This window comes from Stegostoma tigrinum, chromosome 22 (genome assembly GCF_030684315.1).
Source record: "Stegostoma tigrinum isolate sSteTig4 chromosome 22, sSteTig4.hap1, whole genome shotgun sequence".
NCBI classification, from domain to species: Eukaryota; Metazoa; Chordata; class Chondrichthyes; order Orectolobiformes; family Stegostomatidae; genus Stegostoma; species Stegostoma tigrinum.
Window position 1 is genome coordinate 21,569,323 of NC_081375.1, and position 14,936 is coordinate 21,584,258.

The window sequence follows — 14,936 nt, forward strand, 5'->3', positions numbered from 1 at the left end:
CTCCGCCGTAGTCGCCTCCTTGTTTTAAAGGGCCCGGTGGCTCAGAGTCCCCCTACTTGGCCCTGCGCCTCCTCCTGGTGATGGCCGGAGTGTCCCAACGGGAGGTCCGGAAAGCGGCTGATCGGCGGCAGAAGCGAGTGCTGGAGGAGCAGAGGGCCAGGATCAAACTGGTCAGGTTTTCACGGCGGTTGATTTGTCTGCTGAGTGTCTGGGTGGTCGATCGAAGAGCGGGAGGGGGCGGCTCCTTTCCCCGGTGATAGGAGGAGGGAGGGCCCGAGGCGGTGCTGAGTGACAGGGGCGGACCCTGACCTCGGAAATCAGCCTGTTCTCCTGACCTGGTTACTGGGTCTGGCGTTTCCAGGTTCCCTGATTGCCCTTGGGTATCTCCATCATCGCCGCACGCCCCGCCCCCCAGCCCTGCCCCCCCCACCCCCCCCACCCCACCCCCCAGCCCTGCCCCCCCCCCCCCCCACCCCACCCCCCAGCCCTGCCCCCCCCCCCCCCACCCCACCCCCCAGCCCTGCCCCCCCCCACCCCACCCCACCCCCCAGCCCTGCCCTCCCCCCTCAACTTCCCCTCCCCCTCCCCCCTCTACCCCCCCTCCCCCCCTCCCCCCCTTCCTCCCCCCCCCCCCCCCCCTTCCTCCCTCCCCCCCTCCCCCCCTTCCTCCCTCCCCCCCTCCCCCCCCGCCCCTCCCCTCCCCTCCCCTCCCCCCCTCCCGCCCCTCCCCCCCCTCCTCCCGCCCCTCCCCCCCCTCCCCCCCCTCAACTTCCCCCCCCTCCCCCCCCTCAACTTCCCCCCCCCTCCCCCCTCAACTTCCCCCCCCCTCCCCCCTCAACTTCCCCCCCCCTCCCCCCTCAACTTCCCCCCCCCCCCCCCCTCAACATCTCCCCCCTCCCCCCTCAACTTCTCCCCCCCTCCCCCCTCAACTTCTCCCCCCCTCCCCCCTCAACTTCTCCCCCCCTCCCCCCTCAACTCTCCCCCCCTCAACTTCCCCCCCCTCCCCCCTCAACTCCCCCCCCTCCCCCCTCAACTCCCCCCCACCCCCCCCCCTCCCCCCCTCAACCCCCCCCCTCTCCCCCCTCAACTCCCCCCCCTCCCCCACAACTTCCCCCCCCTCCCCCCTCAACTTCCCCCCCCCTCCCCCCTCAACTTCCCCCTCAACTTCCCCCCCCCTCCCCCCTCAACTTTCCCCCCCCTCAACTTCCCCCCCCTCCCCCCTCAACTTCCCCCCCCCCCTCAACTTCCCCCCCCCCCCTCAACTTCCCCCCCCTCCCCCCACAACTTCCCCCCCTCCCCCCTCAACTTCCCCCCCTCCCCCCTCAACTTCCCCCCCTCCCCCCTCAACTTCCCCCCCCTCAACTTCCTTCCCCCCCCTCAACTTCCTTCCCCCCCCTCAACTTCCCCCCCCTCAACTTCCCCCCCCTCAACTTCCCCCCCCCTCAACTCCCCCCCCCTCAACTTCCCCCCCTTCCCCCCCTCAACTTCCCCCCCTTCCCCCCCTCAACTTCCCCCCCTTCCCCCCCTCCCCCCTCAACTTCCCCCCTAACTTCCCCCCCCTCCCCCCTCAACTTCCCCCCCCTCCCCCCTCAACTTCCCCCCCCTCCCCCCTCAACTTCCCCCCCCTCCCCCCTCAACTTCCCCCCCTCCCCCCTCAACTTCCCCCCCCTCCCCCCTCAACTTCCCCCCTCAACTTCCCCCCTTCCCCCCCCCTCAACTTCCCCCCTTCCCCCCCCTCAACTTCCCCCTCCCCCCTTCCCCCCCTCAACTTCCCCCTCCCCCCTTCCCCCTCCCCCCTCAACTTCCCCCTCCCCCTCAACTTCCCCCTCCCCCCTCCCCCCTCCCCCCTCCCCCCCTCCCCCCTCCCGCCTCCCCCCTCCCCCTCCCCCCTCTCCACTTCCCCCTCCCCCTCCCCCCTCCCCCTCCACTTCCCCCTCCCCCCTCCACTTCCCCCTCCCCCCTCCACTTCCCCCTCCCCCCTCCACTTCCCCCTCCCCCCTCCACTTCCCCCTCCCCCTCCACTTCCCCCTCCCCCCTCCACTTCCCCCTCCCCCCTCCACTTCCCCCTCCCCCCTCAACTCCCCCCTCAACTTCCCCCTCCCCCCTCAACTTCCCCCTCCCCCCTCAACTCCCCCTCAACTTCCCCCTCCCCCCTCAACTTCCCCCTCCCCCCTCAACTTCCCCCTCCCCCCTCAACTTCCCCCTCCCCCCTCCCCCTCCCCCCTCAACTTCCCCCTCCCCCCTCCCCCCTCCCCCCTCAACTTCCCCCTCCCCCCTCCCCCCTCAACTTCCCCCTCCCCCTCCCCCCTCAACTTCCCCCTCCCCCCTCAACTTCCCCCTCCCCCCTCAACTTCCCCCTCCCCCCTCAACTTCCCCCCCCTCAACATCCCCCTCCCCCCTCCCCCCTTCAACGTTACCCCCCTCCCCCCTCAACGTCCCCCTCCCCCCTCAACGTCCCCCTCAACGTCCCCCTCAACGTCCCCCTCAACGTCCCCCTCAACGTCCCCCTCCACGTTCCCCCTCCACTTCCCCCTCAACTCCCCCCTCCCCCCTCCCCCCTCAACTTCCCCCTTCCCCCCTCAACTTCCCCCTTCCCCCCTCCCCCCTCAACTTCCCCCTTCCCCCCTCCCCCCTCAACTTCCCCCTCCCCCCTCAACTTCCCCCTCCCCCTCAACTTCCCCTCCCCCCTCAACTTCCCCCTTCCCCCTCCCCCCTCAACTTCCCCCTTCCCCCTCCCCCCTCAACTTCCCCCTCCCCCCTCCCCCCTCAACTTCCCCCTCCCCCCATAACTTCCCCCTGCCCTCCCCCTCAACTTCCCCCTGCCCTCCCCCCTCAACTTCCCCCTGCCCTCCCCCCTCAATTTCCCTCACCCCCCCCTCAATTTCCTTCACCCCACCCCCTCAATTTCCTTCACCCCACCCCGCCCTCCGCCCTCCGCCCTCAATTTCCCTCCCCCCCCACCCTGCCCTCCGCCCTCAATTTCCCTCCCCCCCACCCCCCCCTCAATTTCCCTCCCCCCCACCCCCCCCTCAATTTCCTCCCCCCCACCCCGCCCTCCATTTCCCTCCCCCCCACCCCGCCCTTCAATTTCCCTCCCACCCCACCCCGCCCTCCGCCCTCAATTTCCCTCCCGCCCCACCCCGCCCTCCGCCCTCAATTTCCCTCCCGCCCCACCCCGCCCTCCGCCCTCAATTTCCCTCCCGCCCTCCGCCCTCAATTTCCCTCCCGCCCCCCCGCCCTCAATTTCCCTCCCACCCCCCGCCCTCAATTTCCCTCCCACCCCACCCCGCCCTCCGCCCTCCGCCCTCAATTTCCCACCCCGCCCCCCCGCCCTCAATTTCCCTCCCCCCCCACCCCGCCCCCGCCCTCAATTTCCCTCCCCCCCCCACCCCGCCCCCCGCCCTCAATTTCCCTCCCCCCCACCCCGCCCCCCGCCCTCAATTTCCCTCCCCCCCCACCCCGCCCCCCCGCCCTCAATTTCCCTCCCCCCCCACCCCGCCCCCCGCCCTCAATTTCCCTCCCCCCCACCCCGCCCCCCGCCCTCAATTTCCCTCCCCCCCACCCCGCCCCCCGCCCTCAATTTCCCACCCCCCCCACCCCGCCCCCCGCCCCCCGCCCTCAATTTCCCTCGCCCCGCCCTCAATTTCCCTCGCCCCGCCCTCAATTTCCCTCCCCCCCCGCCCTCAATTTCCCTCCCCCCCGCCCTCAATTTCCCTCCCCCCGCCCTCAATTTCCCTCCCCCCCCACCCCGCCCTCAATTTCCCTCCCCCCCACACCCCTCCCCCCGCCATAAATTTCCTCCCCCCCCCCCACCCTGCCCTCAATTTCCCTCCCCCCCCCCACCCTGCCCTCAATTTCCCTCCCCCCCCACACCCCGCCCTCAATTTCCCTCCCCCCCGCCCCGCCCTGTGCCCTCAATTTCCCTCCCCCCGCCCCGCCCCGCCCTCTGCCCTCAATTTCCCTCCCCCCCGCCCCGCCCTCTGCCCTCAATTTCCCTCCCCCCCGCCCCGCCCTCTGCCCTCAATTTCCCTCCCCCCTGCCCCGCCCCGCCCTCAGCCCTCAATTTCCCTCCCCCGCCCTCCGCCCTCAATTTCCCTCCCCCCCGCCCCGCCCTCCGCCCTCAATTTCCCTCCCCCCCGCCCCGCCCTCCGCCCTCAATTTCCCTCCCCCCCGCCCCGCACTCCGCCCTCAATTTCCCTCCCCCCCCGCCCTCAATTTCCCTCCCCCCCGCCCTCAATTCCCTCCCACCCCACCCCACCCCACCCTGCCCTCCGCCCTCAATTCCCACCCTCACCCTGCCCTCCCCCCGCCCCCTCACCCTGCCCTCCCCCCCGCCCCCTCACCCTGCCCTCCCCCTCAATTTCCCTCCACCCCCCACCCTGCCCTCCGCCCTCAATTTCCCTCCACCCCCCCCCACCCGCCCCTCCGCCCCCTCGCCCCCTCACCCTGCCCTCACCCTGCCCTCCACCCTGCCCTCCCCCCCTCACCCTGCCCTCCCCCCCCCTCCCCCCTCCCCCCCTCCCCCTGCCCTCCCCCCTCCCCCCTCACCCTGCCCTCCCCCCTCCCCCCTCCCCCTGCCCTCCCCCTCCCCCTGCCCCTCCCGCCTCCTCCCCCTGCCTCCCGCCTCCCGCCTCCCCTGCCCTCCCGCCTCCCCCTGCCCTCCCGCCTCCCCCTGCCCTCCCGCCTCCCCCTGCCCTCCCGCCTCCCCCTGCCTCCGCCTCCCCCTGCCCTCCCCCTCCCCCTCCCCTCCCCTCCCCCCTCCCCCCTCCCCCCCCCCCCCTCCCCCTCCCCCCCCCCTCCCCCCTCCCCCCTCCCCCTCCCCCCCCTCCCCCCTCCCCCCTCCCCCCTCCCCCCTCCCCCCTCCCCCTCCCCCTCCCCCTCCCCCCCCCCCCCCCACTCCCCCCCTCCCCCCCCTCAACTTCCCCCCCCCTCCCCCCCCTCAACTTCCCCCCCCCTCAACTTCCCCCCCTCAACTTCCCCCCCCTCAACTTCCCCCCCCTCAACTTCCCCCCCCTCAACTTCCCCCCCCTCAACTTCCCCCCCCCTCAACTTCCCCCCCCCTCAACTTCCCCCCCCCCTCAACTCCCCCCCCTCCCCCTCAACTTCCCCCCCCCCCCTCAACTTCCCCCCTCCCCCCTCAACTTCCCCCCCCCCTCAACTTCCCCCCCCCTCCCCCCTCAACTTCCCCCCCCCCTCAACTTCCCCCCCCCTCAACTTCCCCCCCCTCAACTTCCCCCCCCCTCAACTTCCCCCCCCCTCAACTTCCCCCCCCCTCAACTTCCCCCCCCCTCAACTTCCCCCCCCCTCAACTCCCCCCCTCAACTTCCCCCCCCTCAACTTCCCCCCCCTCAACTTCCCCCCCCCCTCCCCCCTCAACTTCCCCCCCCTCCCCCCTCAACTTCCCCCCCCTCCCCCCTCAACTTCCCCCCCTCCCCCCTCAACTTCCCCCCCCCAACTTCCCCCCCCTCAACTTCCCCCCCCCCTCAACTTCCCCCTCCCCCCTTCTCCCCCCCTCACTTCCCCTCCCTTCCCCCCTTCCCCCCTTCCCCCCTTCCCCCTTCCCCCTTCCCCCTTCCCCTTCCCCCCTTCCCCCTCCCCCCTCAACTTCCCCCTCCCCCCTCAACTTCCCCCTCCCCCCTCAACTTCCCCCTCCCCCCTCCCCCCTCAACTTCCCCCTCCCCCCTCCCCCCTCAACTTCCCCCTCCCCCCTCCCCCCTCCCCCCTCAACTTCCCCCTCCCCCCTCAACTTCCCCCTCCCCCCTCAACTTCCCCCTCCCCCCTCAACTTCCCCCTCCCCCCTCCCCCCTCAACTTCCCCCTCCCCCCTCCCCCTCCCCCTCCCCCCTCCCCCCTCCCCCCTCCACTTCCCCCTCCCCCCTCCACTTCCCCCTCCCCCCTCCCCCCCTCCCCCCTCCACTTCCCCCTCCCCCCTCCCCCCTCCCCCCTCCACTTCCCCCTCCCCCCTCCCCCCTCCCCCCTCCACTTCCCCCTCCCCCCTCAACTTCCCCCTCCCCCCTCAACTTCCCCCTCCCCCCTCAACTTCCCCCTCCCCCCTCAACATCCCCTCCCCCCTCAACTCCCCCCTCCCCCCTCAACTTCCCCCTCCCCCCTCAACTCCCCCCTCAACTTCCCCCTCCCCCCTCAACTTCCCCCTTCCCCCCCCCTCAACTTCCCCCTTCCCCCCCCTCAACTTCCCCCTCCCCCCTCCCCCCTCAACTTCCCCCTCCCCCCTCAACTTCCCCCTTCCCCCTCAACTTCCCCCTTCCCCCTCAACTTCCCCCTCCCCCCTCAACGTCCCCCTCAACGTCCCCCTCAACGTCCCCCTCAACGTCCCCCTCAACGTCCCCCTCAACGTCCCCCTCCACGTCCCCCTCCACGTCCCCCTCCACTTCCCCCTCAACTCCCCCTTCCCCCTCCCCCCTCAACTTCCCCCTTCCCCCCTCCCCCCTCAACTTCCCCCCTCCCCCCTCAACTTCCCCCCTCCCCCCTCAACTTCTCCCCTCCCCCCTCCCCCCTCAACTTCCCCCTCCCCCCTCAACTTCCCCCTCCCCCCTCAACTTCCCCCTCCCCCCTCCCCCCTCAACTTCCCCCTGCCCTCCCCCCTCAACTTCCCCCTGCCCTCACCCCCCCCTCAATTTCCTTCACCCCACCCCCTCAATTTCCTTCACCCCACCCCGCCCTCCGCCCTCCGCCCTCAATTTCCCTCCCCCCCCCCACCCTGCCTTCCGCCCTCAATTTCCCTCCCCCCCCACCCCCCCCCTCCATTTCCCTCCCCCCCCACCCCGCCCTCCATACCCCACCCCGCCCTCCGCCCTCAATTTCCCTCCCACCCCACCCCGCCCTCCGCCCTCCGCCCTCAATTTCCCTCCCACCCTCCGCCCTCAATTTCCCTCCCACCCCACACCGCCCTCCGCCCTCAATTTCCCTCCCACCCCACCCCCGCCCCCCGCCCTCAATTTCCCTCCCCCACACCCCGCCCCCCGCCCTCAATTTCCCTCCCCCCCCGCCCTCAATTTCCCTCCCCCCCCGCCCTCAATTTCCCTCCCCCCCCCGCCCTCAATTTCCCTCCCCCCCCCGCCCTCAATTTCCCTCCCCCCCGCCCTCAATTTCCCTCCCCCCCCACCCCGCCCTCAATTTCCCTCCCCCCCCCACCCCGCCCTCAATTTCCCTCCCCCCCCGCACCCCTCCCCCCGCCCTCAATTTCCCTCCCCCCCCCCCACCCTGCCCTCAATTTCCCTCCCCCCCGCCCCGCCCTGTGCCCTCAATTTCCCTCCCCCCCGCCCCGCCCCGCCCTCTGCCCTCAATTTCCCCCCCCCCCCGCCCCGCCCTCTGCCCTCAATTTCCCTCCCCCCCGCCCCGCCCTCTGCCCTCAATTTCCCTCCCCCCCGCCCCGCCCTCTGCCCTCAATTTCCCTCCCCCCTGCCCCGCCCCGCCCTCAGCCCTCAATTTCCCTCCCCCGCCCTCCGCCCTCAATTTCCCTCCCCCCGCCCCGCCCTCCGCCCTCAATTTCCCTCCCCCCCCGCCCCGCCCTCCGCCCTCAATTTCCCTCCCCCCCGCCCCGCCCTCCGCCCTCAATTTCCCTCCCCCCCGCCCTCAATTTCCCTCCCCCCCCGCCCTCAATTTCCCTCCATTTCCCTCCCACCCCACCCCACCCCACCCTGCCCTCCGCCCTCAATTCCCACCCCTCACCCTGCCCTCCCCCCGCCCCCTCACCCTGCCCTCCCCCCGCCCCCTCACCCTGCCCTCCCCCCTCAATTTCCCTCCACCCCCCACCCTGCCCTCCGCCCTCAATTTCCCTCCACCCCCCCCACCCTGCCCTCCGCCCCCTCGCCCTCCCCCCTCACCCTGCCCTCCCCCCTCCTCCTGCCCTCCCCCCTCCTCCTGCCCTCCCCCCTCCCCCCTCACCCTGCCCTCCCCCCTCCCCCCTCACCCTGCCCTCCCCCCTCCCCCCTCACCCTGCCCTCCCCCCTCCCCCCTCCCCCTGCCCTCCCCCCTCCCCCTGCCCTCCCCCCTCCCCCTGCCCTCCCCCCTCCCCCTGCCCTCCCCCCTCCCCCTGCCCTCCCGCCTCCCCCTGCCCTCCCCCCTCCCCCCTCCCCCTGCCCTCCCCCCCCCTCCCCCTGCCCTCCCCCCCCCTCCCCTCCCCTCCCCCCTCCCCTCCCCCCTCCCCTCCCCCCCCTCCCCTCCCCCCTCCCCGCTCCCCTCCCCGCTCCCCTCCCCGCTCCCCTCCCCGCTCCCCTCCCCGCTCCCCTCCCCGCTCGCCTCCCCGCTCCCCCCTGCCCTCCCCCCTGCCCTCCCCCCTGCCCTCCCCCCTGCCCTCCCCCCTGCCCTCCCCCCTCCCCCTGCCCTCCCCCCTCCCCCTGCCCTCCCCCCTCCCCCTGCCCTCCCCCCTCGCCGTCCCGCCCCCGCCCCCCTCCCCGTCCCGCCCCCGCCCCCCTCCCCGTCCCGCCCCCGCCCCCCCTCGCCGCCCCCCCTCGCCGCCCCCCCTCGCCGCCCCCCCTCGCCGCCCCCCCTCGCCGCCCCGCCTCGCCGCCCCCCCCTCGCCGTCCCGCCTCGCCGCCCCCCCTCGCCGTCCCCCCCTCGCCGTCCCGCCTCGCCGCCCCCCCCTCGCCGTCCCGCCTCGCCGCCCCCCCCTCGCCGTCCCGCCTCGACGCCCCCCCCTCGCCGTCCCGCCTCGACGCCCCCCCCTCGCCGTCCCGCCTCGCCGCCCCCCCCCTCGCCGTCCCGCCTCGCCGCCCCCCCCTCGCCGTCCCGCCTCGCCGCCCCCCCCCTCGCCGTCCCGCCTCGCCGCCCCCCCCTCGCCGTCCCGCCTCGCCGCCCCCCCCTCGCCGTCCCGCCTCGCCGCCCCCCCTCGCCGCCCCCCCCTCGCCGCCCCCCCTCGCCGCCCCCCCTCGCCGCCCCCCCTCGCCGCCCCCCCTCGCCGTCCCCCCTCGCCGCCCCCCCTCGCCGCCCCCCCTCGCCGCCCCCCCTCGCCGCCCCCCCTCGCCGTCCCGCCTCGCCGTCCCCCCTCGCCGTCCCGCCTCGCCGTCCCCCCTCGCCGTCCCCCCTCGCCGTCCCGCCTCGCCGTCCCCCCTCGCCGTCCCGCCTCGCCGTCCCCGCTCGCCGTCCCGCCTCGCCGTCCCCCCTCGCCGTCCCGCCTCGCCGTCCCCCCTCGCCGTCCCCCCTCGCCGTCCCCCCTCGCCGTCCCCCCTCGCCGTCCCCCCTCGCCGTCCCCCCTCGCCGTCCCCCCTCGCCGTCCCCCCTCGCCGTCCCCCCTCGCCGTCCCCCCTCGCCGTCCCCCCTCGCCGTCCCCCCTCGCCGTCCCGCCTCGCCGTCCCGCCTCGCCGTCCCGCCTCGCCGTCCCGCCTCGCCGTCCCGCCTCGCCGTCCCCCCTCGCCGTCCCGCCTCGCCGTCCCGCCTCGCCGTCCCGCCTCGCCGTCCCCCCTCGCCGTCCCCCCTCGCCGTCCCCCCTCGCCGTCCCCCCTCGCCGTCCCCCCTCGCCGTCCCCCCTCGCCGCCCCCCCTCGCCGCCCCCCCTCGCCGCCCCCCCTCGCCGCCCCCCCTCGCCGCCCCCCCTCGCCGCCCCCCCTCGCCGCCCCCCCTCGCCGCCCCCCCTCGCCGCCCCCCCTCGCCGCCCCCCCTCGCCGCCCCCCCTCGCCGCCCCCCCTCGCCGCCCCCCCTCGCCGCCCCCCCTCGCCGCCCCCCCTCGCCGTCCCCCCCTCGCCGCCCCCCCTCGCCGCCCCCCCTCGCCGCCCCGCCTCGCCGCCCCCCCTCGCCGCCCCCCCTCGCCGCCCCCCCTCGCCGCCCCCCCTCGCCGCCCCCCCTCGCCGCCCCCCCTCGCCGCCCCCCCTCGCCGCCCCCCCTCGCCGCCCCCCCTCGCCGCCCCCCCTCGCCGTCCCCCCTCGCCGTCCCCCCTCGCCGTCCCCCCTCGCCGTCCCCCCTCGCCGTCCCCCCTCGCCGTCCCCCCTCGCCGTCCCCCCTCGCCGTCCCCCCTCGCCGTCCCCCCTCGCCGTCCCCCCTCGCCGTCCCCCCTCGCCGTCCCCCCTCGCCGTCCCCCCTCGCCGTCCCCCCTCGCCGTCCCCCCTCGCCGTCCCCCCTCGCCGTCCCCCCTCGCCGTCCCCCCTCGCCGTCCCCCCTCGCCGTCCCCCCTCGCCGTCCCCCCTCGCCGTCCCCCCTCGCCGTCCCCCCTCGCCGCCCCCCCTCGCCGCCCCGCCTCGCCGCCCCGCCTCGCCGCCCCCCCTCGCCGCCCCCCCTCGCCGCCCCCCTCGCCGCCCCCCCTCGCCGCCCCCCCTCGCCGCCCCCCCCTCGCCGCCCCCCCTCGCCGCCCCCCCTCGCCGCCCCCCCTCGCCGCCCCCCCTCGCCGCCCCCCCTCGCCGCCCCCCCTCGCCGCCCCCCCTCGCCGCCCCCCCCTCGCCGTCCCGCCTCGCCGCCCCCCCTCGCCGCCCCCCCTCGCCGTCCCGCCTCGCCGCCCCCCCTCGCCGCCCCCCCTCGCCGCCCCCCCTCGCCGCCCCCCCTCGCCGCCCCCCCCTCGCCGTCCCCCCTCGCCGTCCCCCCTCGCCGCCCCCCCTCGCCGCCCCCCCTCGCCGTCCCCCCTCGCCGTCCCCCCTCGCCGTCCCCCCTCGCCGTCCCGCCTCGCCGTCCCGCCTCGCCGTCCCGCCTCGCCGCCCCGCCTCGCCGCCCCCCCTCGCCGCCCCGCCTCGCCGCCCCCCCTCGCCGCCCCCCCTCGCCGCCCCCCCTCGCCGCCCCCCCTCGCCGCCCCCCCTCGCCGCCCCGCCTCGCCGCCCCCCCTCGCCGCCCCCCCTCGCCGCCCCCCCTCGCCGTCCCCCCTCGCCGTCCCCCCTCGCCGTCCCCCCTCGCCGTCCCGCCTCGCCGTCCCGCCTCGCCGTCCCGCCTCGCCGCCCCCCCTCGCCGTCCCGCCTCGCCGTCCCGCCTCGCGTCCCGCCTCGCCGCCCCCCCTCGCCGCCCCCCCCTCGCCGCCCCCCCTCGCCGCCCCCCCTCGCCGCCCCCCCTCGCCGCCCCGCCTCGCCGCCCCGCCTCGCCGCCCCCCCCTCGCCGCCCCCCCTCGCCGCCCCCCCTCGCCGCCCCGCCTCGCCGCCCCCCCTCGCCGCCCCCCCTCGCCGCCCCGCCTCGCCGCCCCCCCTCGCCGCCCCCCCTCGCCGCCCCCCCTCGCCGTCCCGCCTCGCCGCCCCCCCTCGCCGCCCCCCCTCGCCGCCCCCCCTCGCCGCCCCCCCTCGCCGTCCCGCCTCGCCGCCCCCCCTCGCCGCCCCCCCTCGCCGTCCCGCCTCGCCGTCCCGCCTCGCCGCCCCCCCTCGCCGCCCCCCCTCGCCGTCCCGCCTCGCCGCCCCCCCTCGCCGTCCCGCCTCGCCGCCCCCCCTCGCCGTCCCGCCTCGCCGCCCCCCCTCGCCGTCCCCCCTCGCCGTCCCGCCTCCGCCCCCCCTCGCCGTCCCGCGCCTCCGCCCCCCCTCGCCGTCCCGCGCCTCCGCCCCACCCTCGCCGTCCCGCGCCTCCGCCCCCCATCGCCGTCCCGCGCCCTCCGCCCCCCCTCGCCGTCCCGCCTCCGCCCCCCCTCGCCGTCCCGCCTCCGCCCCCCTTCTGAAGGCAGCTAGGGCTTGAACCCAAGTCTTATAGTCCTGGTGTAAGGACATTACCACTTCCACAAGAGCCCCTTGATCTGCTCTTTGGTCCACTTTATGGCCTAATCAGTTGGGCTTTCAGATTGAAAGATTACAGATATGTGGAGGCTGTCGATTTCGTGGTTTTGTTTCACCAAATATAATATTTCCAACTTAACTATGAGCAAAGGAAGACATTTTAGTTGTCATAATTATCTGATCCTTAGATTGCCATCCTCCATTTTATTATCTTGTTCTCGAAAATAATTTGTATATGTGTGTGGAAGGTGAAAAAGAAATTGTTGTATACCTTTCAAAATATGAAATACCTTACCATTTCAGCCTGCCACATTCATGCACACAGTTACATTTTTGATAGGTAAGTATATTTTTTCCACGAATGGGACAACTGCTAGAAAATGTCCAGAGATCCTGCAGTATGACTTCACTTGCAAAGGACTGTACGATTTTAGTAATTGATTTAATAAGTAGCAGAGCAAAATACCCAAGTTTGACATTTTTTTCCAAACGCTCTGATCTTATTTGTTATGTGCCGACAGTAGAAAGCTGTGCATTTCTCGTGAAGTAACTCCCCGAAGGCCTGTATCCCACCACCAGGTCACCTTTTACTTAAATATTCATAGTACAAGTCGGTCCCTTGAGTGAGGAAAATCCCTGAGACACCTGTTTATATCTGTCAGCCTGGGTTAATAGCCCAAATCAGGGATCTCGTACTCAGTTAGATCCACCTGGCTAACTTCATTCTAACCACGACATCCCTCCCACCCTCAGGTTTCTTGTAGCTTTCCCTGGGATGTTTTTGCCTCAGGACTGGTTTCTTTGACTCTTAACTCAGTCACAGGCGGTGTGTACTGCACCGTAGCCCACCTCTTATGCCTGGAGTGTCTTGGAAGAAATTCTTCCAGTTCTTCAGGCAGTAATGGTGTTGAAGTGTGATATCGGCTGCATCAATCTCAGACTCTTAGGTCTCTTTGCTAGATGGAGAATCTATGGTTTTTGACCATCTTTCTGGCCACTCTGAGAAATCGGGTATGTTTTGCTCTTACTTATTTGTGAGATACCAGCTTTCATGTGATCCACATGTCTCTTGAGGACTGCTTCACCTGCACAAACTTTGTATGTCACAGAGCCATTTTTGCAGTTTTGACATCAAACTTCGTCCCCTGAAGAAAACTGTTTCTCTTGCTTGGCGGAGGCATGTGTCCAGCGTTGGTGTTTCAATGCACATCGAACCACTTCATATAGGCATCCACAATGACCAAGAAAGTTGAGCCCATGAAAGGACTGGCATGGTCAACATGTAACTAAGACCAGGGTTTACCCAGCCATTTCCACAAATGCAGGGAAGCTTCTGGCGGTATTTTTTTGTCCTTGTTGGATTCTGGGCACTACTATGCAAATCCAGTCTTGGCCATGAGACAACTTCTTGCCAACATCTTCATTTTGGAACCTCCTGGATGATCCTTGTGGAGTTTAACCAATATCTGGCGGCGATGTTTACTTGGGGCAATCACTGACATTCCCCCAGTAATAATATTCCGTCCTCTAAGTCGACCTGGTCTCGCCAGTTCCAGCAAGGTTTCAGTTGTGGTTGTGATGGCCTTTTTTTTTCCCATCACCACCAGCTGTTTTAGTTTTGTCAGAACAGGATCTTTTTGTGTCGACAATATGATATTGTCAGTGGTGACTGTAAGCGTGCTCAAGAAAGTGTAAAACCAGAACTGACGCTTCCAGCGGTGACACCGCTGGTGATGCATCTGTCAGTGAGAGGTGGCACAGGCATCCAGATTTCCACTTAGTTTCCCAGATGGTGTTCCAACTAGTAATTGTATCAAGTTAGATTAAGGACCCACTGCTGAATTCCACCTCAAGCTGAGGGTGACGTGGCCTTAAAGTAGCCGTAGTGAGGGTTTGTCGTCCATTACAATTACCTTTATCGGACATAAATTTGTATCAGTGGAACTTTCCCACACCAAAAGTGACCACCAAACTTTCCTTCTGTATTTGGGTGTATTTGTGCTGGGCATCAGCCAAATTCCAGGAAGCATACGCTACCAGCTGCTCCCCTCTTGTTGAGCCAACACTGTCCTAATACCATACGGTGAGGCATCGCATATCAACACCACATTTCACTCGGGATCATAGTGGGCGAACATCTTCGATGATGATATCTGCTGTTTCACTTTCATAAAGACTATTTCTTGGCTGTGTGACCATTTCCAACACTGACCCTTTTTCAATAATAGGTATAAAGGTGTAAAGATGGAGGCCAGGTTTTGTGAATTTTCTGTAATAATTCACCAACCTAAGGAAGGACCTCCGCTCCGGTGCATACATGGGAGCTGGGGCACCTTTGAATGCCTTAACTTTTATCTTCCCATTGGTGTAACCTGATCTTGTTGTCTCCCTAGCTCAACCCGGTCACTTGGGGTGCCTGGAACATACATAATTCCCTTTTCAGGTGGACATCACTGGGAGAAACATTTAAGCACTATTTTCAAGTTCTCCAAGTGCTTGCTGATCTCAGCCAGACAAATGACAACCTGGGGTAGACCTTGTGAAATGTTCTCCATAAATCTACATTCCCCGCTATACGTTCTCAGTCTGGCAGAGGTCTTGTGCAACATAAAGCTTAGAGTCCAAAATGAATTTTGTTAAAGACTGGTTCTGCAATCACTGATACAGCTTAATTGGTATTGATCTCTGTTAGAATTGGGTAACTCTTTGACCACAAGTTTGTTTTGGTTCCAATTTGGATGTTGCTAAAGAATTTAACTGTTCCAAACTGCATGTACGTAGACTTCCAGGATGTGCACTGCCCTGGATACCAGCCTATGACTTCTGTTACTCAAGTCAGGCCTTGTAGAACTCCTTTTCTGTCTCAAGTCTGCATACCAGCAGCATTTATAATGGCTTGTCAGCCCGGATCTTGAAGAATATTTTAGCTATTTGGCCGAGGCTTGACTTTGTTTTGGAGTTTTGTAGTGGCTGACCTAGAGTCCCTCTGCTCAAGATATGTCCTGAGTGACGCTATGCGATTGCCCACACTCCAGTGGCATTCCTTAAGCTCAGTTGAACGTGCAAGGGTGTCCAGTTACATCAGAATATCCTGCAGCTCACGTGCTCCGCTTGCCACATTTTCTAATTACACAGTCAGTTTGTAGTGCCTGTTTGAAGTACAGTTGAGCTTCAGATGGAAGGTACTTTTGCATCGTTATGTTAATTCTACATAGGAAACCGTGTCCCAGCATCTCATTCAGAGTTAACGCAAAATCACATGCCTCTGCCAGACATCTTATCCCTTTCAAAAATCCTGATACAAATTCCCC

At 69.8% G+C, this 14,936-nt stretch overlaps 1 protein-coding gene across 3 annotated transcripts in view; it reads left to right on the forward strand.

The window, feature by feature from the left end:
* sirt7 (sirtuin 7) overlaps positions 1 to 14,936 on the forward strand; it is a 50,054-nt gene continuing 35,118 nt past the window's right edge. For 2 of the 3 annotated variants that reach the window (XM_048555347.2, XM_048555350.2), the window contains exon 1: positions 2 to 170. In XM_048555347.2, the coding sequence (XP_048411304.1) occupies positions 81 to 170 (90 nt within the window). In that variant the 5' untranslated portion in view covers positions 2 to 80. Of the gene's footprint in view, positions 171 to 14,936 lie in introns of all 3 variants that reach the window. The other variant, XM_048555349.2, reaches the window with a different exon arrangement.